We start from the raw sequence: 26605 nt of genomic DNA, 5'->3' as shown, positions 1-26605 counted from the left end.
GACTCCCGCCCAGCTGAGCGGGAGGGGAAACCCCAGGAGCCGGGAGGTGGCATGTACTGTGTGAGCAGTCACCCAATGGCAGAGCGGGAGGGAGGGCTGGCAGGCTCTGTGTCTGCAGACCTAGTGACTCCTGGATCCCCAAGTTGGGAGCAGGGCCGTGTACAAGCCAGCTGCTCTGCATCCTCTCCCCATTGGCCTCCCTGGACCCAGCTTCCTTGGGGAGAAGGGCTCTCTCCCCCCCAACGCCTCGCTCCGCAGATCACCCCAGCGGGTGACCTTCAGTCCAGGGGTTGACCATAGAGCAGCGGGCGCCCGGCCCTAAAACGAGGCTGCAGGTTCCCAGGTCGGGTTTCACCTGGGGCCCCTTCTTGGCAGCCGCCTGCTACGGGCGGTTGAGCGCAGCCTCGGGCTTACCAGCCGGCGGGAGGGGAGGGGTGTGGGGGGAGCAAAGGTGAGCCCCGTCCATGGGACCAGCTCCGTTGGCTGTGGCAGGTTTCCCTTCACTCCTGTGGGGCCCTGATATGCACGGGGGCCTGCCTCCCCCACCCCGTACCCAGCATGTGAGGGTTTTATTACTAGGCTAGCGTGGGTGCAGTTATACCAGCCTCAAAGTGCCCCATTCCAGTATTGCGGCGTCCCTGCCATGTGTACCAGGCTAAAGCACCTTTATGGCACTGGATCAGCACCACCCTGTCTGGGGGGGGGACAGGGGGGAGCAAATTGCTGTAATGAAAGTTGTACAGTTAAAGAGGCCCAGCTTGTGTGTAGCGCAGCCCTGAGGGAATGCCTTGGGCGGGGGGGATTGGATCTGGGGCTCTCCCCTTCTCTTGAGGGGCTGGGGAAATGCCCCCAGCCACTGCTCTTGCTGGTGGGAAGGGCGTTGCAACCTAAGGGTGCCTTTATTTTAACTAAAAGACTTAAAATCCCCTTTACAGCCCCGGCTGAGCGGGGTGGCCCCTGCTGCCCCCCGGCAGAACGGAGCGGCTGAGTCTGGGGTGGGGGCCCGCAGTGTCTCTCTCTCTCTCTCACACACACACACACACCCCTGGTGTTAGGGATGGAGGTTACAGCAGGGTGAGAATGCAGCCTTGAGTCACCGCCCTAAGAAGGGAAAAAGCAGCTGGCAGTCCCCACCCCCGCGCGGGTCTGGAGCGGCGCCCACTAGGCCAAAGGCTGCTTATTGCTAAACCGGGGCGTGGGCCCGGCTGCGATCTCCAGGCAGAGTTTCCTAAAATAAGTGGGGCATTGTGCTCCTGAGCTGGGAGAGCCCGGCACCGGGCACGGGGGCTTGCAAGGGACCACGGCTGCCCCTGCAGAGGGCCAGCCATGGCGGGGGGCAGTTCAAAGGATCCAGTCCAGCTTGGGGCTTTTGGCGACTGAGATGAGGTACGAACAATAGATCGTGGTGTTTCAGGGGAGCAGAACCGTAGCTCCCCAGTGAGTAACACTGCCCCGGCCTGTGCACGGGATTTAAGGACCGGGGTGGGTTTAATAAACATGACCACCCCCCACCCCCCGCCTCCGCACCCCCACCGCTGTCAGAGGGTTTTCAGCCCCAGAAGGCCCATTACAGCATCTCCAGCCTGCACTGCTGTGTCTCACAGGCGGGCATGACCGCTCCCCTGCCGGCCTCTGTTTTAAGCCAAAGGCTTCAGGTAGCCCAAAGCTTTTCACTGCTCAGGTGCTGAACACGCCCCTCTGGCAAACATTAGCCCCCTTTGCCAGCAAGGGCACCGCGGGCTCCGAAAAGGGACGGCTGCGCAGCCGGGGTGGGGTCGTGAAAAGAACCCAGGAGTCCTGATTTCTAGAACACACCCCCTGCCCCCGTCCCCTTGGCTCTGACCGGTAGACCACACTCCTGCCCAGGGCCAGGAATAGAACCAGGTGTCCTGCCGCCCCACACCCCTGCCCCTGTTCTTACCCGGGCTCTTGGACCCCAGCACGAGGCTGCAGGGTTGGGGGCGGGGGTCACCACTGCCTGCATTCCCCCCAGCAACCCTTCTTCTGTTTAACGGGCACTAACTGCCCCTTCGGGCTGCGTGTGTGCAGCACCCAGCACAATGGGGAGCCGGGCCCTGACTGGCGGGGGGGGGGGGGCCCTGCACCCTACGCACCCCCAGGCAGATCCTAATTACATGGCTTCAGAGGGGCCTGTGTTTTCGCTCAGCCTTGCTGAGCGCGCCCCGCCCTCTCGTGGCGGGTGTGGGGTCCTGCAGGCCCCCCTGCTAGGCCGAGAGACCAGCTTGCTTTAAAGTCACTGGTCCATGAGTATTTTAGCTCGGTGGACTTGGCCCTGGCGATGGGGTGGGGGGCTGCTATTGAAATGCAGCCAGGCCACTGCAGCGCTGATGCCCCCCCCCCTCGCCCCCATCCCTGGCCCTGCTTCCTCCTTACCCACCTGCCCCAGGGTACCGGAGGCTGCTGTAAGCCCCGCTTCCCCTCTGGCTCCCCTCGCCCTGGCCGCGCCAGCCCCCAGGGGAGACACGGCGGCCACCCAGAGCAGGAGGCTGCAGGGCCGGGTCAAGGCCCGCGGCTGGTTCCTGCAACCCCCTCAGGGTGCACGGGAGAGGTGCTCCTGCTCTCCCTCCACCCCCGGCCCGTGTGCTGCAGCCGGCAGCCTGGCCCAGCCCTTGGGACCCCCCCCCCCCGCACCTTTGTGCCTGGGAGAAGGGCCACCCCAAAGTAGGGCTGCTGGTGTCGCTCCCAGAGCGGTGGCCTCTGGGTGCTGGGAAATGATGCTACCCATTGACACACACACACACCCCCACCCATGGGGTGGGCACATCTGCCTTAGCCCCTGTCCTTGCAGGGCTGAATTACCTCCCTCCCCACACACCATTAGTTAAGCACCTGGACAAACGCCCCCCACCCCAGGGCTCAAGGGCACCCCCTCCCCACCCAGCTGGGCAGCTCAGGAGTGCCCCGCTTGCTCCAGCCAGAATGAAACCCCCACCCCACCCTCTTCTGTAATCGCAGCTCATGGCCACAGCACAGTGGGAGGGGTGCGTGGGCCCCCAGGGCCAACCCATCCACACATCCTGGCGGGGGCTGCCCTTCCCAGCCCCCCCCGCCACCTCCAGGGAGACGGAGGGGCCTGGCCCACTGCATGGGATTAAGCAGGGTTTGTGGGGTGGGATCTGGCCCTTTGCAACCTCCATGCTGGCAGCAGGGCCCTTCGCCCTGGGGTGGGGATGCTGAATGGCCCCCAGCCATGGCAGCGGACTACCTAGCCTGGTGGGGGGAGCTGAATATTAGACTTCTTTGTGCCCCCGTCCCCGAAGGGCCAGGTCACACACAGCTCCATCCCCCTCCAGGGGCTTTGCTGTCTGCGTGGGAGGGGTGGGAGCCGGCTGGCACAGTGCAACTGTCTTAGGCACTCCCCCTCCCTCCGAGCAGCCCCTCTGCCCCTGCAATGGAGCCTCCGGCTACCCCTTCACCATCACAGCCACCAGCTGCTCCTTCTTCTCAGTGTCAAGGGCCTGCCTGCTCCCCCCTCTGGCATCTCTCCTTCTCCACCGCCTCAGATCAGCCCAGCCTCCGGCGCCCACCAGCAGAACTGTCAAACCAGCCCCTTGCTGCCCCCCGGTTCGGGTGGCACGTCCCATCGGCAGCCACAACGCTGCATCATTCCCCGCCTTAAAATTCCCCTGGGCACTCACAAGGGTCAGGCTCCTGGTGCCCTGAGACCAATGCCTGGCCTGCTGCCCACGGCTGACTTACACTGCCCGGTCTCTGTGCACCTCTTGTCTTCCACTGCGCCAGGCAGCGCCTCAGGGCGGGGACCATGGTTTGGTTCTGGTACCGCAAGCAGCAAAGGTTAGGGGCTGACATGCCACGGCTGCCCTATTGCAGGAGTTCTGCTCCCTTAGCTGGAGGGGTTGGGCGGTGCCGTGCATTAACAAAGAAGTCCTTTCTCCTCAAGGTGGGGTAGGCATTGGAGTTACTAGAGGCAAGGGAGGAAATAACAGTAATTCGACGAGCCTGACTAAAAATCCCTTCTCAACCACCCGGGCTTCAGAGGCCTGGCTCCCGCTAGTTCTCCACCCTCCTCGTGCTTTGACTGGACCCCAGTGTTCCCACGAGCAGAGCAGAAGCAGGGAGAAGCAACCCCTAGGGGTGGAGGATGCTCCTGCCCCTGAGAATCCAGCCTCACCCACTTCCTCCCCGCACTCTTCAGCCGCCCTAGAGAAGCAAACAAGGGCCTAATTTGCTTCCCAGGGCAGATCGCCCCTCCAGGCCCCTCCCCGCCCCATTCCCAGCCCCCAGCCTGTGGAACGTGGCGGGGGGTGGGGGGGGGAGGCGATGTTGCATAGCGCAAAGCAGACCCCAGGGGGGCTGGTTGCAATCGGTTTTATTTCCTTCGTGGTTTCTCCCTGGGTCGGTGTCTGTGCTCTCGGAGTACATTGGCCGGGCCCTGCTAGTCCGGGCTGTGTCGATCCTGGCCCCTGGAGGGTGCCCGGGGCCCCTGAGCACAACCCAGGATTGCTTGTGGGTGGGGGGGAGGGGTAATGCCATGCACTATCTTCATCCTGCGGGCCTGTTGGGGCCGAGCCGTCGTTTTCGGGAGTGAGTGGGGAGCAGCAGTGGTGCTAATGGAAATGGGGCCGGTGAGGTAGGACAGCCGATCAGCATGGAGCAGGAAGGCGCCTTGGTGACTGGAACCGATCGGGAGCAGACGGAGGTCAGCGGCGAAGCTGGGAAGGGGAAGCCGCGCCAGCTGCGGCCCACGGGCGGGTGCCAACCGCTAGCCAGCTGTGGGGCCAGGCCCAGTAGTGCCAGGAGCCCCGTGCGTGGCGGAGAGGAGGGGCAGAGTGGGGGAGGGGTTTGCTTGTCTACTGGGGCCAGCAGGGATCCAGGAGGCCGCTGGAAGGTCCGGGCTCCATGGTGGTGCTGCCCCGAGCCAAAGACTGGCACCTAGGCTAATCCCCTGTTGGGTCCGGTGTCTCTCCCGGTCCATGTGCCCCTGATTCCCCCTCGCCTGGGCGGGGGGCGGTCTCCTTCTGTCCCTCCCCGCACCGGGAGCCGTGTGCCAACTCGCCCTCCCTAACTCCTCCATTGCTGCTCCTGCTCTTTCTTCTTCTGTTTCTGCTTCTCCCTCTGCTTCTCCACCTTCTCCTGGGCTTTCCGCTCCTTCTCCACCGCCACGCTCAGGTCCTTCAGCTTCCGCTTCAGCAGGGCCCGGTCAGTGGAGCTGCCGACGCCCAGGGCCTGGAGGAGGCAACGGGGAGGGTGTGCCTCATGGTCACAACCACGGCCCTTCCCACCCCCACCCGCCTGGACAGCAGCACCCGGCTGGGGAGAGACGGGCTCCAGGGGAGGGTGCCGGGGGCTCCTGAATGGGACGGCTACCGAAGGGGGAAATGGATGAACTCCGCCCCCAGCCCCTGCGTCGAGTAGCCCGGTGGGATGCGCGGCTGGCCCGTCTAGCTCAGTATCCGTTGGGCCATCAGGGCCCCCAGTCCAGCATCCCCCCCTCCCGCCCCAGTGCATCAGGCCAGGAGCCTCTGGATCAATCCATCCCCCAGGACATCAAAGGGATTGGTCCACCTTGCTGGGGCAAGGCAATGCCTCCCCAAGACCCCCGGCGGGAGGCACCGCTGCAGGGCGCAAGGGCCGACCCCGGAGCCCCACTCGCAGTAGGACCCAGCAGCCGCGGGGCAGGCCCCCCCACCCCTACCTTCAGCTTGGCTCCATCCAGGTGCAGCAGCTGCTGGCCGTCCACCTCGCGGGCCACGAACTCGCCCACGTACTGCTCCAGGTTCAGGCTCTCCAGCCACTGGCCCACTTGCTGGCTGCTCCAGCTGGTGGCGGTGCTGAGGGGCTCCTCCAGGAACTGCAGGGGGCAGAAAGGGGGGGGGAGGGGTGAGCACCCCCACCCCGCTCCATCGGGGCGCCCCAGCAGGGAGCCTTCAGAAGTTCCTCCCAGCCCTCCTTCCTGGGCCCACTTTCTAATCCCTGAAAATGGAACACCTCTGCCCCGCCCCTTCCCCATGAGGCCCCACCCCTGCCCCACCCCTTCCCCTGAGGCCCCGCCCCATGCCCCGCCTGTTCCCCCCGCCCCCCCCCGCGTTGCTCGCTGTCCACCCCCTCCCCCGTCGCTCACTCCCACATCTCCCAGGACTCACCTGCGGCCTGCAGAGCTGGGCTGGGAGGAACTGACCCGGAGCCTGCCCAGGCTGGGCACAGCTGGGCCTGGCAGGGGTCAGTCCCTGGAGTGAGGGGCTGGAATGGGGAAATCGGGGCACGGTGGGGAGGGGGATCCCCAGAGTGAGGGGCTGGGGAAATTGAGGCACAGCTGGGGGGTTCCCCGGAGCGAGGGGCTGGAGTGGGGAAATTGAGGCACAGTGGGGGGGGGTTCCTCGGAGCGAAGGCCTGGAGTGGGGAAATCGGGGCACAGTTGGGTGGGGGTTTCCCCAGAGCGAAGGGCTGGAGTGGGGAAATTGGGGCACAGGCATGTAAGGCATGATGGGGGGGGCAGGCTCTGCAACTCCATGGGGCCCACGGACGGAGTCACCCCAGCCCTGGGGCCCAGGAGGGGAGCGGCGAAAGCCCCCCTGGCCTCTCGTTGTTGGACTTGGCCAACTGGCTCCTCCAGGCTGGTTCTGGCAACGGGAGGGCGGGGGCCCCTCCGTGCTGCCCCCCCCCACTCCGCCGCCCCCGCGGGCTCACCTCGTCGGAGGACTGGGACAGGGTGTGGTAGGGGTAGGAGCATTTCATCTCACTGGCGCCTCTGCTCAGTGTCTTGGGGCTGCTGCTGGGCGGGGTGCAGTCGTCGCTCAGGGTGGATTCCTGCCCGCGGGGAAAGGCCACGGCGTGAGTCGGGTTCCCCCCTCCGCAATGCAAAACACCCGGCACCCTCCTCCCCGAAGGCAACTCCACAACCCCCCGCAACAGCCACGTACAGCCTCTAGGGAGAACACGGGGAGGCAAGATGGATAACGTCATTTTCTCACTTACACTGCGGCCCTGGGACCCCTGCAGCATCTGTAGCTGGGCCCAGAAACTTTGACCGTTGGCTAGCCCAGCGCATGGTGAGAATAATGCAAATCTTTACACCCATGTACAAAATACTCAGCAGGTGAAATTATTCTTCTGGCCACTGGCAAATCCATTAAAAAAACCAGCCAAGCTGGTCAAATACCCCGGCCCTACAGGGGGGTTGGCCCCACCCCCAGGGCAGCGCTGCACCTGGCCCTACAAGGGCTCAGCCCCATCCCAGGGCAGCATTGCTCCTGGCCCTATAGGGTGAGGTGGGGATGGGTACTGACCTGGGAGGCAGATTTCTTGGGGCTTAAGCCCTCCCTCTTGGGCGAGCGGGTCGGGGAGACGGTGCTGCCGGATGAGGCCGAGCCCTTCCCACTGTCCGTGAACCAGGAGAAGGGCATGAACGGGGACACGGATGAGCGGCTGGAGCCCTCCACCAGCTCCCTGGGGAATGAGCCGGCAGTCGGGTTAGCACCCTCGCTCCCCTCGGCCCACCATGGGGGCCACGCTCCCCGGAGCATCCGAGCCTCCAGACATGGCCAGACTCCACCCCACTGAACAGAACCGCAGCAGGACCCAGCCCGGGTCTGGATCTACCCAGGGCACCCAGACCATCCCCACAGTCCTCTATCTCCCTGCTTCCTTCATCTCGCCTCTGCCAGTCTCTTCTCTCTCCGTCTGGAGCGTAGCTAGTGCTCTCCGTCCATCTCCTTATGGCTCTGTGCACCCCAGCTCCATCACTGACAGTGAACCCATTATCCCATCTGCACCTCACTCTCACTCTCCCTCTCCGGGTCTCAGCTGCACCCGGACTCTTAACAAGTCACCCGGGTCTTTGGAGACCAGGCTGAGCTCCTTGATCTCCAGGGCAGAGGGGTGGGTGCTCTCCTCGGGAGGGCCGAGTGCCCCCTGGCTATAGAAAAGCCAAGTGGGTGAATGGGACACACTGAGAAAGGTGGGGTGGGCAGGGGTGGAGGTGATCGTGGGGTTCAGGGAGATGTTGCTTGGCTGTGGCTTGTGAGACTCTCAGAATTTGGGGGAGGCTGGCAGCTCCCCACCTGCTGCCCATGGACAACCGGTTGCTCCCCTTCTCTTTCCTGCTTTTGCTGGAAGAGGCTCGTCTCAGGGTCACCCTGCAGCAGAGAGAGAGGAGGCTTGTTAGAGGTGTGATGGGGGGTAGGGGCGCCTATGGGCTGGGGAGAGATGGGCACCAGGCACTAGGAAACAACATGGGGGGCAGATCAGAGGAGGGTGAGGACAGGGCAGCAGGATGAAAAGAAAAATTCAGACATACAGCATAGAATCTATCCATCCAAACCCCATATACACCCCTCTATCCGTCCATTCATCCATCCCATATAAACCCCTCTATCCATCCGTCTGTCCTCCCCACACCTCTATCGATCCATCCAAACCCCATACACACACCCCTATCCATCTGTCTGTCCGTCCATCCCCACACCTCTATCCATCCATCCCCATACACACACCCCTAGCCATCCATCTGTCTGTCTGTCCCCCCCACACCCCTCTAGCCATCCATCCATCCATCCCCATACACACCCATCTATCTATCTATTCCCATACACACCCCTCTATCCATCCTTCCTCATACACATCCTTCTATCCATCTGTGATGGGAAGCCCAGGGTGCAGCCTGGGACTGTGGGACCACTGTGCCCCCTTAACTCTCCAGCCCAGGCTGTCTCTCACAATGCCTTGCTAGTGACAAGCAGCAAACCCCACCAGGTGCTGTGATCACTCAGCACAACATCATGTGGAGCCCCCCATCCAGCTAGATTGCATGACTGCTCCCAGAGCCACTCATGAATCTCACAGAGAAAGGCACCAGCCAAATCCCCCCAGCTCCCAGCCGTGTACCTCAGGCATATGCTGTCTTGCACTGCTCAGGATGAGCAGTGCAAGTTTATTAATTGGTTCCCCACTTCATCAATGGAAAGTGGACATACACCAGCCTTTGAAAACCTGCGCAGATTTATCAAACTCTTCAGGCAAACTCACTGGTAAAGATAAACAGTAAAACAAGTTTATTGACTACAAAAGGTAGATTTTAAGTGATTATAAGTGATAGGCAAAAAGTCAGTTTGTTACCAAAAGAAAATATGAGCCCGCAGTCTACGCTCTCAACTCTGTTAGACTGGGCAACATCTAGCTGGAGCAGTTTTTCTCACCCCACTGGATACTGCAGTTCATAGTACACAGGTTTCACCCTTGAAACCTGGGCCAGTTTCCTCTCTTGGAGTCTTAAGTCTTCTGAGCATCCTTGTTGCTTGTAGCAAAGGTGGGGGCAGGAGAAAAGATCAAGCATGAGGCCCCGGTGTTCTATTTTATACTCTTAGTCCATGTGCTGGGAGAACACAAGTCCAGGCATGCCTGGGGGCACTGCAGAGTCCCCAGGCAAGGTTGAGCAATTCTCTTGGTGTGGCCTTGTGCAAGTGAATCACTGAATTGTAGCTCCCTTGCTGGACAATGGCTGGTGATGGTTGTTTGACACCCGCCCGGGCATTGGTTACTTTCCTGGCTGTTGTCTCTGGGGAGCTAATATCTGGCCGATTCCCCAATTTACAGCATGTTTTACTGACAACCAACGACACAATCTCATAACTTCATATGCACTAATGGTATACATCTTTAGACAGAACAGTGACTTCCTGCAGATCATAACCTTTCCCCTGATACCTTTCATGGCATGCTTTATATGTAAGATCACAATTATATATAAGTGAGGAATATGGGGGTTACAGGGTGCTCCCCTGAGGTATAGAGTGTCACACCATCCATTTGTCCCCATACTCTTGCCTCCATCTGTCTGTCTGTCCCCATACACATGTTTCATCCATCCGTCTATCTATCCCCCCGCACACCTCTATCCATCCATCCATCTATCCATCCCCATACATACCCTTCTATTTATCCATCTATCTGTCTGTCCTTCCCCATACATGCCCTTCTATCTAACTATCCATCCACCCCACCTTGACCTCCCCAGGTCCCCGGGTGATGTGGGGGTTCATGGAGCATACTGAGGACAGCAACATGGAGCTTAGGCATCCAGGGAACCAATGGTAACGTGAGTCCTACCCAGAGAGCTGGGGCTTCCACTCCAGAGTTCGTGGGACTCACCCCAAATCCAGGAACTTCCTCCGGGTCTTCTTGTCAAGCCCAATGGTGGGGCTGGCGGGCTCTGGCGGACTTGTGTCATCTGGGGCAGAGAAACATGCCGGGAGAGATCAAAGGAGCTGGGAGAACGTACCCCGGGCAGGTGGGGATAGGCCCCAGGGATCCCTCGGAGGTTGCAGCGCCCCCCCCAGCAGGATCCTGCCAAGGGAGCTCCCAGGCCAGTTTAAGGGAAAGCCTGGGAGCCCTGGGGTGTTTGCCAGCTCAGCGAGAAAGTGTTTTCCCTTCCCAAGCACAGGCAAAGCCCAGCTCTGTCTTTATCCAGGTTAAAATGGGCTACCCGAGCCCCAGCCCTGCTGGGGCCACTGGATGGGTCTGAACCTCAGTGCTGCCTGGCAAAACCACCAGGAACCAACTGGGACTTGGCACTGCAGCCCATGACCCAGCCCAGAGGGGCCGCGCTGTTAGCTAGGGCACTGCACAGCCCTGCTGCAGAGAAAGGTGCAGGGGCCCTGGCTGTGGGGAGAGCTGCCAGCGACCGCAGCCCCAGCCTCTCCCAGCAGGAGGCGCCGTAGGGAGCAGGGCCGGGAATGCTATGGAAGGGTTTCCTGTGCGGATGTGGCTCCCCCATCCAGCCATTACCTTCGCTGTGCTGCTCTGCCCGGCGATCCCTCCGGGCGTAGATGGGCGAGCTGTCCGAGCTGTGGCAGGACTTGGGGGGCGAGCTGGTGGGGGTGCATCCCAAGGCCTCCTGGGAGGAAGCGTTGGTCAGGGGCCGGTAGCGGATCAGCGGGGACGAAGGCTGCTCGTCCTCCTCCAGCGTCCGCCTGACCACGGAGGCGTCGAAGGAGAACTCGGTGGCGCGGAGGAAGGGGGAGGAGCCGGAGAGGGGAGAGGAGACCTGCAGGGTGGCATGCAGCGGGGATCTCATACGGCGCCGCGGGCTGCCAGATTTATCGGCCACCTATGGGTGCGAGGCACGGGTGTCAGCAACAGGAAAGACCCTGGGAACCCCCGCCCCCAGGAGCTGCTGCATTGACCGACACACCACAGTGATGCCCCCCATTTATCCGCAGTGCTGGTGCAGGGACAGGGTGAGCTGCTCCCCCCTGCCACTGGTGAGCTCCAACCCGGACCCGCAGGGACCATCGCTATGGGCTGATCAGGGAGCTGAGCCTCCATGGGCCGCGCCTTCCATAGCGGTTGCCAGGTGTCCGGTTTTCGACCCGAACGTCCGGTGGAGAAAGGGAACCTGGAGGAAAGTCCGGTTGGCTGCAGTAACCGGACTTCGCCACCCGGGGGGTGGGAAGAGCAGCCGCTGCGGCTGGAGCCACGTGGAGGGGCGGGTCTCTGCTCCGCTGGTGAGGCGGGACAGACAGCAGTGGCTGGCTTCCAGACCGGGCTGCAAGTGCGGTGGGGGGATCTTGGCCACTCCCCTTTTGCTCCACCGTGCCCCGATTGCTTGGCCCCTAACTACGGGGACCGACCCCCACTCTGCCCCGATTGGGCAGGCTCCCCGTCAGCTCCTCCCAGCCTGGCTCTGCACTCAGCAGGTGAGTCCCGGGGCAGGGGTGGAGAGGAGGGAGTGGGCGGGGCCCCGGGGAAGAGGTGGGGCCGGGGGCGGGACAAGGGTATTCCGTTTTCGGCCATTAGAAAGTTGGCAACCCTACGTAGCACCCAGGTGCACAGGGCTTGCCACCATAGAACAGGCCACTGGGCATCTAGTCTGGTATCCCCGCTCCTGCTCCACTGGACCAGACCATTGCTGGTATCCCCTCCTCCTGCCCCACTGCATCCAACCATTGCTGGTATCCCCTCCTCCTGCCCCACTGCATCCAACCATTGCTGGATTGGCCAGGAGTCTCCCGGAATCAGCCTCTATCTCCCGGTGACCATTAAAACCGGGAGATTTTAATAGGGCAAAGTCCGGTCGGCGGGGCTAAGGCAGGCTGCCTACTGGCCCTGGTTCCACGCCGCTCCAGGAAACAGCTGGCACGTCCAGCTCCTAGGCACAGGGGCAGCCGTGGGTCTCCGTGCACTGCCTCCTGCCTGAGTGTCAATGCCGCGGCTCCCATTGGCCAGGAACTGTGGCCAATCGAAGCTGCAGGTAGGTGCAGCATGCAGAGCCGCCTGGCCAATCCTTAGCGTAGGAGCCAGACATGCCAGCCACTTCCGGGAGCCGCCCGAGGTAAGTGCCGTCCAGCTGGAGTCCGCACCATTCATTCCCTCCCGCACCCCAACCCCTTGCCCCAGCCCAGAGCCCCATCCACCTGCCATGTTGGATCAGACCATTGTTGGTATCCCCCTCCGCCTGCCATGTTGGGTCAGACCATTGTTGGTATCCCCCTCCGCCCGCTACACTGGATCAGACCATTGCTGGTATCCCCCTCTGCCCGCTACACTGGATCAGACCATTGCTGGTATCCCCCTCCACCTGCTACACTGGATCAGACCATTGCTGGTATCCCCCTCTGCCCGCTACACTGGATCAGACCATTGCTGGTATCCCCCTCCACCTGCTACACTGGATCAGACCATTGTTGGTATCCCCCTCCCTCCCCTGCCCCACTGGATCAGAGCACTGATCCATCTCATCTCGTAACCCCTCTCACCCCCCGTTGGATCGGGCCACTGGTTGATCAAACCCAGTCACTTGCCTGCAGCCGCAGCCCGGCGCAGAAACCAGTTCTGTAGCAGCCTGCCCCCCCTTCAGGACTCTTCCCTCCTGACCCCCATCTGCTCGAGCTCAGCTCCTGCCCTGAAGCAGGATGGTTTATAGCCCCTCCCAGTCACTCTGCAGAGTCTTTTTCTCCGGATTCAGGTCCCGTCTGGGGCCCTGCCGAGCTCTGGGCTTGTACAGGCTCACGGGCCGCCCCGCTGAAGCATTAGTCACTGGCCATTGGCTACTGCACCAGAATCTGGCCTGCTGGGGGCAGGGGGAAGGAGACCCCACCGGGCAGGCCAGCACCTGGCAGGATGGCGGATTTGATGGACCCATGGTCCGATCCAGCGGGGCAGAAGCCTAGTTCCTGAGGCACAGGCCCTGAGCCCAAGAGAGAGGAGCGGGAGCAGCCATTCTGGGTGCAGGGCTTGGGGATGGTCTCCTTCGACCCGGGGCGACAGTCAGCTCGTGAACGCCCGGTTCGCCTCGCGTGGAACAACGCAGCCGGCCCCCGGCCCGAGCCCGGGCTCACCTTCCTCTCCAGGCTCTCGTCCCCTTCCGCCGAGCTGACGCTATCTCTCAAGCGGGACCGGGATGGGCGGTGCCGCCTACCCTTGGCCGACAGCTGGGCTCGGGCCTTCTGCAAACTGCTGTCCAGCCTCTGGGTCTCTGGAATCACATCATTAAAATCTGGGAGTGAAAGAGAGAACAGGGGGCGGAGAAGTGGGAGAGAGAGCGAGAGAGAGAGAGCGCAGACAGACGGACAGGGCGGTGCGGGACGCAAGGAGGGACAAGGAGCACAGGGGGTTGGGAGAGAGCGAATGGCAGAGCAGGGAGGGAGGAAAGAAAGAGAGAAGGAAGGCATGGAAGACAAAGGGATGGAGGGGCAGGGTCCCAGCCAGGGACAAAGAGGAGGGAGAGGGTGGAACAAGGGGAGAAAGAGAGTGTTCAGAGAAGAGACGCACACCAACGTCCATTTCAGCCCCCCCCCAAATCCACAGGCTCATCTCACGATCTCCCCCCGGCTGCAGCTGGGAACCGCTTGGCCCAAGCTGCCTTAGACACGTGGGGCTGGGGTTCCCCCTGCCCCAAGCTCAGGGGTATTGGGGTCTGAGCACTCTGGAGAATCCAGCTGCCTGGGTGGAGGGCTGCCGAGCTCCTCTGAGATGCGGACATTAGCACCCCCAGTGGGGAAGCAGCCCGCCGCATCGCACAGGGCTACCCTGCCAGGGTTTGCAGAGTGGCTGATCCCCGGGGCAGGGAAATCGCTGCGCATCCGCCTCCCATGCCCAGCTGCTGCTGTCCTCGCTGCCCTTTGCCTGGGGACACGGCGGACAGACGCCCCCCATGACTATCCTTTCGTTGCCACCAAAGCCCTCCCGCCGTCACCTCCATCAAAGCCCGCAGCCCCCGTGCCTCCCAGTCCACAGGGCTGCTCTGATTTCCTTGCAAAAGGGTGGCATGGCCTCTTGGCAGCTTGGTGCCTCGGGGGACCACGTGGGGGCACCAGGCACTGCAGGCTGCGCCCAGGCAGGGAGCAAAGAGCAGAGCTGGGTGAAGACTGCGACGGGCGATCTGACTCGGCTGCGATCAGGCCCCTCTCGTATTTGCTTTCTACACGGGCGACTGCTGGTGCCCGGCCACGCCAGGCCGGGTTCCTCATGGCCCTGCACACCCGCCGCTTGTGCGGGTGCCCTCCCAGCGAGCCAGACCAGCTCCCGCGTGCACGGCCCTCGCTCCCCGGGAGGAAGGCGGATCGTGTGAGCGACCTGCAGAGCTGGGCTGATTCGAGCGAGGAATCTGCAAATGGTTCGGGGTAACCGATACACTTGCGGGCTTTGCAGCCGGGGGCACAGAGGGACGGAAGGGGCTCGCCCAAAATCACAAAGGCGGGGGCATGGGCAGACTGGGGGAGTGCAACCCAGGAGTCCTGCCTCCCAATGGCCCCTGTTCTAACCACTAGACCACACTCCCCTGCCGGAGCTGCATATGGAACCCAAGGAGAAGCGATTCAGATCAGCTTTGGCTGCACCATGACCGGGGTGTGCCTCTTCGAGGGCACCCAGGCCTGACTCAGATGAGGTCCCCAAGCCAGTTTGCCTCCTTGTGTTAGAGCCTGCCCAGGAAACGCCTCCCCACGGCAGCACGCGGGGGACAGGATCCTGCTGAAATCAGGGCAAGAGCTAGCGGAGTAGTCACCAGCCTCCATGCCCACACGGCCTCCTCCTGGGGCTCCTCATCCGGCCTTGATTCCCCCCCCCCCCAAGTTTTTTCCTCCCTCTCTTACACGGACACCGGACCGAGGTCTCCCACTGGTACTTGTAGAGTCTTACGCACGTGCATTCGCACACTCAGGGATGTGCACATTTACACACACACAAGCTCATGGACACCCAGAGATGCACACCCATGCACGCTCACGTGCAAATGCACTCAGGCACACTCACACGCACACACATAAATGCACTCACGTGTACACGGACACACACAAACACACGGACACGCACACAAGTAAATGCCCTCACATGCACCCCCCCGACACACATGTCAATGGACTCATGCATGTAAATGTACTCCCTTGCACGCATCCTCAGACACGCACACCTCCATGCACTCACCCACAGACACACACGTGAATGCACTCACATGCAAACACTCATACGTTCACTCCTGCACGCTCACGGTTCACACCTAGGCCCCGCACTCTACCCCAGGATACTAAGCAGGCACATCTCGAGTTGCTCAGGGAGGGCGAGGGATAGCGCAGTGGTTTGGGCATTGGGTTATGAGTGCCATCCTTGAGGGGGCCATTTAGGGATCTGGGGCAAAAATTGGGGATTGTGGCCCTGCTTTGAGCAGGGGGTTGGACTAGAGACCTCCCGAGGTCCCTTCCAACCCTGAGATTCTATTTTAGGGAGTTAAATGGGGACCTAGAATGAGTTTAAATCTAACCAAAGCCACGTTTAGCCCTGGCAGCGGGGCTGCCAACCCTGCCCAGCGACCGCCGTGATCCTCAGGGGCAGAAGCACCATCGAACCCAGTCAGTTCAAAGCTGTGGAAATGACGAGCTAATTTGAAGGCATTCCCCCCCCACCCCCCAGCAAGCGAGCTGGGGCTTGGGTTGGGGGGCACTGGTTTGTGGGCAGAAATGATGGATTTAGCAAATCTCCCAGTGGTCAGGGCTGCCTGGAAATCCTTATCTTTACGGAGGGTGCCCAACCCGTCATTGTTAACACAGAGGGCCCCCTCCTGTGCTGCCCGGCAGCCCCTTTGTGCCAGCTAGATGGGCACACGAGGCATGTCGGGGAAGCACCAGAGCACGGGGGGGGGGCACGTCTGGGGCAGAACCAGCTCCGAAGCAGGGTGCTGGGGGTAGAGCGGACACCAGGCAGAAGAGGGAGGGATCGTGGGCAAGGTGGCGCTTGTTCCAGTCATTCTGCACCCTCCCAAGCCCCCCCCCAGGGGCCAGTTAGTCTCTGGGAAGAGCAAACTGCCTGGCATCTGTCCTGGCACCCGCCGGCCCAGGGGAGCATGCGGTGCCCAATCTGGATCTACTGGGTTTTGTATCAGTAAGAGAAACCAGTGGGTCAGTCATTAGAGAGAGCTGTATAGCCAGGGCGATGTTTTAGGGCTGGGGGAGTTGATGACCTGGCCCAGGTGTCCTGATGCCTTCTCAAGAAGCAGGGGTAAGAGGCCAAAAGCGCCCACGAGATCCCGCCCTCCTTGGAGGTTTTCTGATCCTTAGAGATTCTCTGAGCTCCCAGACCCAGCGCTGGGCAAGAATCTGCCCCATCTCCAGCAAAGAAAGGCTTCACCGTTCAGAGGCGATTTGGGCCAGTGGTTCAAGGGAAGGGGGCTGGGAATCAGGACTCCTGGGTTGTATTCCCAGCTCTGCCAGTGGCAGTCCGCATGATTCTGGGAGAGTTGTTTACATTGTTCTCTGCCTCAGTTTCCCCATCTGTGAAATGGGGCTAATACTGTCTCCCAGAGGGGTTAGCTAATGCTTGTAAAGAGCTGAGTGTGTCCGGGGACAGGCGCCGCACAAGCAGGTGCACACCCACCCACTAGGCCTGTCTCTCTCTTGCCCTGCACCATGCCCAGCGGGCGTGACTGCTATCACTCTGGTTCGGGAGGATTTATACGCCCATTGCACTGTGTCAATGGTCACACGGGGACAGAGAATCAGGCCCCAGAGACATGCCTAGAAATCCGCTCCCACAAAGAAGCACCCCCATTAACACCCCCCAATACCTTCTCACACTTCACCCTCCTGACACATGCAGATATTTGCACGCTTCAGCGTGACCCCCCTGTGCACCCCCAAGAAGTGTGCAGCCAAGCCCCTTCGCTCACCCCTATGCTGTTTCACGCCGGGGACTCTCAGCCCCATGGCACCCAGGGGCAGGGACTTGCAAATGCCAGGCACAGCGGTATACGCCCACCCATGTGCGCACACGCACAGAGATGACGCTCTCGAAAGCGCTATTCCTTATGCTGCTCGATAAATCCATCCCGCCCCAGCTGACGATCCAATTTACAAAGCAGCCGTGGCCTGGGTCCATCCATTATAGCCCGTAAACCCGTCGTCCCCAGGGGAAAGGAGCGAGAGCCTGCTGCTAATGGGGGAAGCTCCCTTCCATCCCTCGCAGCTGAGAGGGGCTCTTCCCAGAGCTCCCTTTCCAAAGGGGCTTACGGGGTTTTAGCCAGGCCCGCCCCCCGCCCATCAAAGCCAAAACACACTTGCTACCCTCAGCCTCTGTCCTGGGCCCCACCCCCATAGCCTGGGCAGTGCAGGATCTTATAGGGGCAGGGCCTGGAGAAACTGAGTCTCACAAAGCGGCAGGGGGGCATTTCGTCTGAAGTGTTGGACAGTGAAGATGTGGAGCCAGCGGCCAGGCTGGCACCTCAGTGAGGGACAGGTTGCCCCGTGTCCCCGGCAGCTCCGATTGTGATACTGATGGCCAGATTTTCACTGAGAGCACTTGGGTGCATAGGACAGCACTGGACAGCACCTGGGGCAGTACTGCACTGCCAGCACCAGGGGGCGCTTGGCCCAGTACCGCTCTGCCAGTGCTGGAGGTCACAGCAGGCGGCACTGCACTGTCAATGCGGGGGGAGGAGGGTCACTGCCAGTGCTGGAGGTCACAGCAGGCGGCACTGCACTGTCAATGCAGCGGGGAGGGGGGTCACTGCCAGTGCTGGAGGTCACAGCAGGCGGCACTGCACTGTCAATGCAGGGGGGAGGAGGGTCACTGCCAGTGCTGGAGGTCACAGCAGGCGGCACTGCAGGGGGAGGAGGGTCACTGCCAGTGCTGGAGGTCACAGCAGGCGGCACTGCACTGTCAATGCAGCGGGGAGGGGGGGTCACTGCCAGTGCTGGAGGTCACAGCAGGCGGCACTGCAGGGGGAGGAGGGTCACTGCCAGTGCTGGAGGTCACAGCAGGCGGCACTGCACTGTCAATGCAGGGGGGGGGTCACTGCCAGTGCTGGAGGTCACAGCAGGCGGCACTGCACTGTCAATGCGGGGGGAGGAGGGTCACTGCCAGTGCTGGGGGGTACTACAGATGGCACTGCCAGCATTCGGGGGTGTCTGGGTCAGCACTGCACTGGGGGTCACTCTGGAGCCTGCAGGCCCTAGGGGACACTGCAGACAGTGCTGCACGGCTGGTGGCTTTTACCCCCCCCCCCATCGCATGTGCAGGTCACCTATCCAGTTGCACCGAGGTATGTTTGCACACCCACACCTGCACACACTGGCACGCTCATTCACCTGTGTGCCAACAGGAGGTTGCTGTGCAGATGTTCGGGGAGGGATTCCCCCTGTCCCACTGGCATACCCCACTTCCTCTGAGAGCCCCATCAGGCAGGGTCCTCACCTAGGGGCACCTGCCAAAGACTAGTCCCCCCTCCCAATCCTGCACCATGGGAGCTCATCGCATAAGCCCAGAGCCCTTGGATGCTCGGCCTGTCACCCTGAGGTGTCAGTGATTAGCCAGCTTCAGTTCCCCCACCCTGAGGGAAGCTGAGTCACTGGACAATTCCTAAATTGGGGGTGGGGAGGCAAATGGAGCAGAGATGCGGGGGGGGGGGGGAGCCACACCAGACAGAACCAGGATCTCCAGTGGTCAAGTCTCCCTGTGCCTCAGTTTCCCCATCCCAGTGCACCGGCTGGGTAATATTCCGAAAGGGCTGGGACCCTGGGGGGTTAATTACTACAGGTGTGTTTTGTCCTCAAAGGGTTAACACATACACACACACACACACACCCCACTAAAAAACATACTGCTCCACACCCCCCCACTGCTACAAACACCCCTACACACGCACACACAGTTACACACATACACTCACAAAGAGCTCCCCCATCTCTCATCCCAGCCTCCTCTGCTTTCCCTGCATACAGAGCAGGGAGCTGCCTTCGGGAGGTCATGAATACTTAATCAGGTGTGTGTGTGTGTGTGTGTGTGTGTGAGTGTGTGTGTGTGTGAGAGTGTGAGTGTGTGTGTTTGTGTGTGTGAGTGTGTGTGCTTGTGTGTGTGAGTGTGTGAGTTTGTGTGTGAGAGTGTGTGTGAGTGTGTGTGTGTGAGTGTGTGTTTGTGTGTGAGTGTGTGTGTTTGTGTGTGTGTGTGAGTGTGTTTGAGAGTGTGTTTGTGTACACGCTGGAGCCTTCCAGGAGCTCAGAATCAGCCGACTCCAGCCGACTCCAGCGGGGAGCGGGAGGGAAAGAGACGCGCGGCTCACGAGAACGGGGAGTGAGCGGGAGGGGGACGGACAGGAGAAAAGCCGATGCAGATGGGCACAGCCGAGCCTTGCCCAAGCCGTGTGGCACAGAGACCGCTCTGCACACGGGCTGGGACAGGGATCAGCCAGGCCAACCTCCCTGGCACAGACGAGGCCGAAGAGATGCTGGGAACGCACGGAGGTTTGCCCTACGAGACCGTTCTGGACATAGTTTGCGCCAGTCGAGGACCCGTGTTGCGCCCCGGATACAAGATGGGTGAGGAAATATCTGTTCCTGGACCAACTTCTGGCGGCACGGCCCTTCAGCCACCAGCCCTTGGTCCAACAAGAGAGATCACCTCACCAGCCTTGAGTCTGCCCACAGCAGAGCCCCAGAGAGGGGGCAGATGCCGGGGGGGGGCATACAAGAGAGGCAAATAGGCCTGAGCCAAGGGTTGCCCCAGATGCTGAGGGCTCATTGCAGTCTCGGGACACTGATTTGGGACGTGACTGGCAAAGTTTGATATGGAGAGACGGAGACAGATTTCTTTGTAAGTTGCTTTGCTCTGAGCGCCAGGCATTATGTCTGAGGGTGTGGGAGAGATTAACACCTTGGCTAGCCTTTTTGCACACCAGACAGAAGGGGCTGGGGGGAGCCCCATTCCCACAGCAGTGCTGGGCCCCAACCTCCCCCTTGTCCCCTTGGCTGGAGAGGATCAGACCAGCGCTGGCCCAGCACGGCCAGTATCCCGCCTCCCGCAGCTGCCAACGCTGGATGCTTCAGAGACGGGGACGCTGGCGGCCAGGAGCCTACGGCCTGGCTCCTCGGGGCCCTGGAAGGGGAGAGTTGAAGATCAGTGGCACACGGGTAGCCGCTCGCTGGAGAGAATCACGGGGCCTGCGTGCGTCCAGCAGCCTCTGCCCAGATCCCCCTTCGCAGGGCGCGCAGCCAAGCACTGCCTTTTCCCCGTCACGAGGGACGGCAGCCCAGTCGCATCTGGATGCACTTTCCATGCTTCACATTAGCAGCAAACAACATTTCCCTGAACCCAGGGAGGCTGCAGGCTGTGCCCAGCCCCCACCGCGCTAATGCTCGCGAGCTTTAAAGGCCGGAGATGGAAAATGCCTAGCAGGCAGGGACGGCTGAGCCGGCAGCCGGCTCGGTGCGACCGTCGCGCGCGCCGCTCTCCGCCGGAAGGACTTTTCCGCTTGCACGCAGAGCTCCCCAGGCCCCGCATTGCTTCCCAGCCACCTGCACCTGTGATTCCCAGCCGTCCTGGATTTCCCAGGAAATGTGAAAAGGACCGTGAATGCTGTGAAAACCAGAAAATCTCGCGGCAGGGTGGGGGGAAATCAGACATTCTGCCCATTTCAAATCCCCAAGGCCAGGACGGACTATTAGAATCCTCTAGTATCGCGCAGGCCAGAGGACTGCCCCAAAATACCTCCTCGCCCAAGGGAGAGTGGCTTAGTGACCAGCCCCGGGGCGGTGGGAGCGCTCCCCTTCTCTGGCAGGGGAGATTGGCTTTCGACACTTTATTAGAAGGCCCAAAGGAAGTTTTCTAAAGAGCCTAAGGCCTGATTTTCAAGTGCTCAGCATGCGCACACGGAGGGCGAGCTCCACTCCCATTTAGGCACCGAAAGAAGGTGCCTTGCCTCAAAAACGCGAGGGGGAGTATGACCTAGTGGGTAGGGCGTGAGGCACATGGTTTGATTCCTGGCTCTGCTGCTGATCTGCTGGGTGATCTTGGACAAGCCACTCCAACTCCCTGCCTCTCCCAGCCTTCGGCTGCCTTATCTATTAGACTGGGGGTGGAGAGGGCTCTTAGGAGGTGTTCGTGCCACCCCGAGCCCAGTGGGGCTGGGTTGACACCTTGAAACTCTCCCCACCCCCATCCAATTTCAACTCCCTGCACCAAAGCCTGGGGGCGCTAGAGAGTCTCAAAGAAATGGACCCAAGAATGATTGTTAACCTGGGCAAAACAATGTGTTTTCTCCTCACCCCGTTCTCAGAAATGGCCAAATAGCTTTTACTGAAGCGCCCCCCCCGACACACACACACACCTTCTCCAAATTCAGTTTGAGGCAGGGGAAATTGCCGACCTTGAACCAGTTGGGCTGCAAAAGTTCTAAGCAACTGGAAACAGTCTTATAATGGACCGTTTCGGGCAATCTGGCTTGTAGGCAGAGCCGGTAGCGATGCCGCCAGGAACCACCCAGCTCGCCTTGCCTCTACAGAGGCTCGGGTACAGGGCTCGCCGCGCCTCACAATATACAATGCTGCAAAGCCGGTCCTACAACAGCCACTAACTCCCGTGCTCTGTGTCAGAGGTTCTCAAACTGGGGTCTGTGGACCGAGCACCATTCCGATGGGCCGCGGATAGTTCCCTCTAAAGTCCGCACCTGGAGAGACTCCCCTCCTCCCCAGCCCCAGCTCGGGGGCTGCCGCGGAGGGGGCGAGAGGGCCCATCCATCGCATTAGAAAGATAAGCCTATCGATATTAAAATATGAGTTGTGGGTTTTTATTTGTAGAACAAAAAAACCTTTAATGATTATTAAGGGTTTTTTTATATATCACTTTTATCCAAAGTGCTTTACAATACTTAGCTAATGGTACAAGCAACATTTGGAAAGATCATTAAGTGGTCTGCCGAGACCCTCAGCAACTTTCAAGTGGTCCGCGGGGAAAAAAAACCCAACGTTTGAGAACCACTGCTCTATGGGTCCTGTGTTATGGTCCCATTTCCTCATCACGTCAGTTACTGCAGTCCCGTTTTACATCTAGGAACGAAGGCAATCACCCTGCATGCTCCAGGCTCACGCTGCCCGGCATTCGCCAGCTGAGTGTCCAGCCCGCCCCTCCCCAGAGCTAGATGCCTCCAGCAGAAGCCTCTGGGTAACCAGAAACAGAGCAGAAAACTCCTGATGCCCGCGTGCACCTCGCGTGTGGACCTGAGCACGCAGGCAGGTGCGTGTGGCCTACTGGGACGCGGGTGTTGTGTGTGCCTGTGACACCATGGATGCCCACCAATATTGGCACAAGTGCATGTGTGTGGCACGGGTGCAGGGACATTTGCGGGCACTCGTGCCTACGTGCGCTCACGGAATCCGTCGGTGGAGGGTTTGAAGAACGGGTTCGAGCCAGCGGTTCTCAAACCTGCGGGTTGGGATCGCCAGTGGGGTGGCCAGGGTTGGCTTAGCCTTGCCGGGGCCCAAGCCGAAGGGATTGAGCCCTGGGCGGCAGGGCTCAGGTTACAGGCCCCCGGGCTGGGGCCCTTGGGCTTTGGTTTTGACCCCTTCCCCACCCAGGTCAGTGGGGCTTAGGTGGGCTCAGGCTTTGGTCCCCCCCTTCCTGGGGTCGTGCAGCAATTTTTGTTGTCAGAAGGGGGTCGCAGTGCAATGAGGGTTGAGAACCCCTGGGGTAGGCAAACACCTTCAGGAACGGTCTAGTTATGACTTTGTCCTGCCGGGGACTGGGCTAGATGACCATCTTCTTCAAACAGTCACCGCATCCCTCCCCATGCGGTACACAGTCATCACCCCCTGGCTGTAATGAGGATGTAACTCACCACGCTGCCTGTCTCCAGCCTTCCCTGGGCTGTCTTGGCCACGCACTGCTCATCCCAGCTCGTTCATTATAAATAGGGCACGCCAGGCGGGTGCCAACCCAAGCAGGGGAAAATCAGAGCTGTGCCTTGGGGCCACTCACCCCTTCACTTGCCAGCCGCTTCCTCTGCCCTGGTTATTTTTAGGGTGACATTTTTTCCTCCAGCCACAGATGGGAAACACTCCCAGCATCGGCTGTCTGCAGCTGGCACGTGGGCTTTCAGCTCCAGCCCCCGGGGAGTCGAGGCAGTGGCCTTTGCAGGAGGGCACGGCTCAGGCTTCTGCTAATCACAGGCACCATACGCGCACCCGCGTGTGAGCGTGGACACGCTCATGCACGCACACCGGCCTGGGTGCTTATCGCCGTCAGCCAATGAGAGGGGCAGATGCACACTGGGAGGGGGAGATTCTGACAAAGCCCTGTCTACACTGGGTTTGGCTGGCACTGGGTCAGCTACTGCAGTACAAACCCCTGTGGATGCCCTGCACCCACATAAGACAGGGTCACGCTATCGTCCCCAGCTGGGACCAGCTGCACCAGAGCCAGCCGTGCTTTGCACAACCTCTGTGCTTTGCACAACCGCCTAGGCTAGGAGGTCCATGGGTGCAAAACACGTGAGGGGCCTGATCCTTTTTCCTTCTGTGCCCCAAACCCTCCTCATCCTGCCTGAGAGTCTCAGGCCGCCGAAGGAGGCAGGATCAGGCCCCGAGGACGGGGAGCAGGGCAGATCTTTGACCCCCACAGAAGATGGATGGGAAATCGAGGCAAAGTAGGAGTGGATGCTGGAGTGGGTGCTGCAGCACCTGGCCACCGAGGGACCAGGGGAAGAAAGCGGCAAGGGATGAGAGAGAAAGTGGAGGGGAGACCAGCTGGAGACAAGAGGGAGGTGTGTGTGTGTGTGTTGGGGGTCTCCATAGGAGGCTGAATGAGCAAGGCCCCATGCAGTCGTCCAGGGGGCTCTAGCGGGACGCAGGGTCCCTGCAGGATCCCAGCAGCCGTAGGGGGCACGGGGTGGAGGCCAGTGGGGAGAGGCGCCTGCGGGGAGGCAGAGCCCCACGTGTACATCCTAGGGGGTCACGCACACCTAGGGCCCCACTTGCACCCGGCTCCCAAGAAGGGATTGGGCGGGAGGGATAGGTCAGTGGTTTGAGCATTGGCCTGCTGAATCCAGGGTTGTGAGTTCAATCCTTGAGGGGGCCATTTAGGGATCTGGGGCAACTATGGGGGATTGGTCCTGCTGTGAGCAGGAGGTTGGACTAGATGACCTCCTGAGGTCCCTTCCAACCCTGATGTTCTATGATTTTAAGGCACCGTCTGACCTAGGTGTGTGTGGGAGAGGCGGTGTCCATGCAAGCTGCACCCCGATTCCCCGCTGCCGGGAGGCCTGGGAGCCAGAGGGCCGGGCGCTGATTCAGCAGGTCCTGCCCTTCCCCAGCACAGCGCCCCTGGAGGGCAGCGGTGAGAGCTCCCACCAGGGATGAATCCAGCCTAGGGCTGGAGGACGGAGTCGAGGGGACAGAAGCCTAGTCCATCTCCCAGGGATCCAGGCCCCGCTGGACCAGGGAGCCCCATAGATGAGAGGGGTGGGCAAACAGATCTCGGCTTTCAGGGGCAGGATGGGGATTCATTTCCAGACCCTCCCTGGGCCCCTGCGCTTGCTGATCTCCCCCTCCTCCCAGCCAGGTCCTAGCTCCCAAATTCCCCCCTCCCCCACATCCACCCCTATGCCCCGGCTCCCCAACCCATCCACGCCCTAGCTCACCGGCCCCCAACTGCCAGGCCCTAACACCCCCCTCCCACCAGACCTTCCTTCCCCAAGCCCCACATTCCCCCCAGCCTGGGTCTGCGCCACCCCTGGCCGGCTCTGCAGGCCGGGGAAAGTCTCCCTGGGCTGGCGACGCTGGGGGCGAGCAAGCGGGCGCTAGAGGACGTGGGCTCAGAGAGACCAGGGCGGGCAGGAAGAGGGTGCAGATCGGGCAGCGGACTTACCGAAAACCTCGTCCGTGTCTTGGCGTCTGGAGGACGACATGGCAGGGCGGCTCTGCGGAGAGAAGGGGGGAGATAGGGTCAGATCCAAGCCAAGCAGCTGGCATGGGTATCTATGGGGAGGCCCTGGGATCTCCGAGCACCCATCGGCGAGCACCCCCGGTCCATCTGGAGCGCGAGAGAGCTCTGGGGAGGGCCAGAGGGGGCCATATGGGCCTGGCCCGGGTTGTACTTTCCCTGGCTATTGGTGTCTCAGCTGCCTACACAGCGGGCCCTGTGTTACAGAGGGGAACGGGGCAGCCGGTCAGGCGGAGCCATCCCGCTGCTTGGCTTCCCCCGGAGCTGCCGCGGCATCTCTGCAGACTCCACCCGGACCCGGTCGGCTCACGGGCACCCCGGGCGGAAGCCCAGCCCGAGCCCTTACACGGGGTCGAGCCGGACGTGTCCGGAGCATGGAGCCGCAGCAGTGGGAACCGTCGCACAGATAACGGGCGCCTGTAGGAGCCCCACGGAAGTACCCTGGAGATAGCCGGGCTCTGGAGCTGGACCAAGCCCGCTGGCTCCTGGGGGCAGAGCGTGGGGGAGGGCGGTAGAGGGACCTAGCAGTATAGCATGATCCCCCTTATCACACACTACTCTCCTCCCTTTCCCCCAGCCCTGCTGTCCCCTTCTCCCTTACCCCACCACCCCATCGCTGGACAAAAGGAATCAGGATGGATGATGCAATAGAAGACATGGACATTGATTGATCGCCTGCTATTGTCCGTCTATTTAAAGAGACAGGAGGCCCGATTCGCCTCTCCCTTCCCCGCCATACAACTCCCGCAGGTTAGACAGAGGAGACACCAGCCCACGGCTGGTGTTTTCCTGACTGGTGGGGTGAAGGACGTACTTAAGGGACATGGTGGAAATGTCAATCACTCGCGGTTTTAGAACTGGATCAATCTGATAAGAGGAAATACTTTTTCCATACAACCCCCAATTAGCCTGTGGAAGTCAGCACCACAATGTTTCATTGCGGCCAAGAGCTAAGCAGGACTCAAAAGGGGACTGGGCGTTTCTGTGGAGAACAAGAGTATCCCGGCTTATAATAGAGAGAATGTAAAAAGCTAAGATTTGAGGGAGGGGCATACACCCTCAGGCTTCAGGGCATGCCAACCATTAGGGGTCAGGAGGTAACTTGTCACAGGGGCAGATTATCCCATAACTGCCCACTGCAGGGTTTCTTTCAGCTTCCTTTGGGGCAGCTGGGGACAGCCACTTTTGGAGCAATGATACCAGACAGGATGATCTGATCTAGCGTTCCAGTTCCCCTCTCCATGTGACAATGGTAATATTCTCCCCAAATCTTTATCCAGCCCTTTCCCGCCAAAGAGCTTTGAAAACAATGAACCCAGACCCACAGCACCCAGGGGCGGGAAGGTGGGTGTGACCCCCAGTTTTGCAGACAGGGAAGCCGCTGGACTGACGTGACTGGCTCAGTTGCATAGCTAGGCAGAGAACCCAG

The 26605-nt window shown here is 60.9% G+C and overlaps 1 protein-coding gene across 7 annotated transcripts in view; it reads right to left on the bottom strand.

The window, feature by feature from the left end:
• Window positions 1–4273: 4273 nt before the first annotated feature.
• Window positions 4274–26605, bottom strand: part of SAMD14 (sterile alpha motif domain containing 14) — a 32811-nt gene continuing 10479 nt past the window's right edge. For 2 of the 7 annotated variants that reach the window (XM_084615536.1, XM_084615535.1), the window contains exons 2-10: window positions 25102–25153; window positions 13317–13474; window positions 10765–11086; window positions 10129–10207; window positions 8043–8117; window positions 7269–7428; window positions 6670–6789; window positions 5678–5833; window positions 4278–5208 (exon numbers count right to left, since the gene is read on the bottom strand). In XM_084615536.1, coding sequence (XP_084471662.1) covers window positions 5044–5208; window positions 5678–5833; window positions 6670–6789; window positions 7269–7428; window positions 8043–8117; window positions 10129–10207; window positions 10765–11086; window positions 13317–13474; window positions 25102–25141 — 1275 coding nt within the window. In that variant the 5' untranslated portion in view covers window positions 25142–25153 and the 3' untranslated portion in view covers window positions 4278–5043. Of the gene's footprint in view, window positions 5209–5677; window positions 5834–6669; window positions 6790–7268; window positions 7429–8042; window positions 8118–10128; window positions 10208–10764; window positions 11087–13316; window positions 13886–25101; window positions 25154–25777; window positions 25798–26605 lie in introns of those variants that run through there. The other 5 variants (XM_084615537.1, XM_084615540.1, XM_084615538.1 and 2 more) reach the window with 5 other exon arrangements.

Source organism: Lepidochelys olivacea (genome assembly GCF_965140295.1).
Source record: "Lepidochelys olivacea isolate rLepOli2 genome assembly, chromosome: 27".
Classification (NCBI taxonomy): Eukaryota; Metazoa; Chordata; order Testudines; family Cheloniidae; genus Lepidochelys; species Lepidochelys olivacea.
This window is presented reverse-complemented; position numbering and strand designations above follow the sequence as displayed.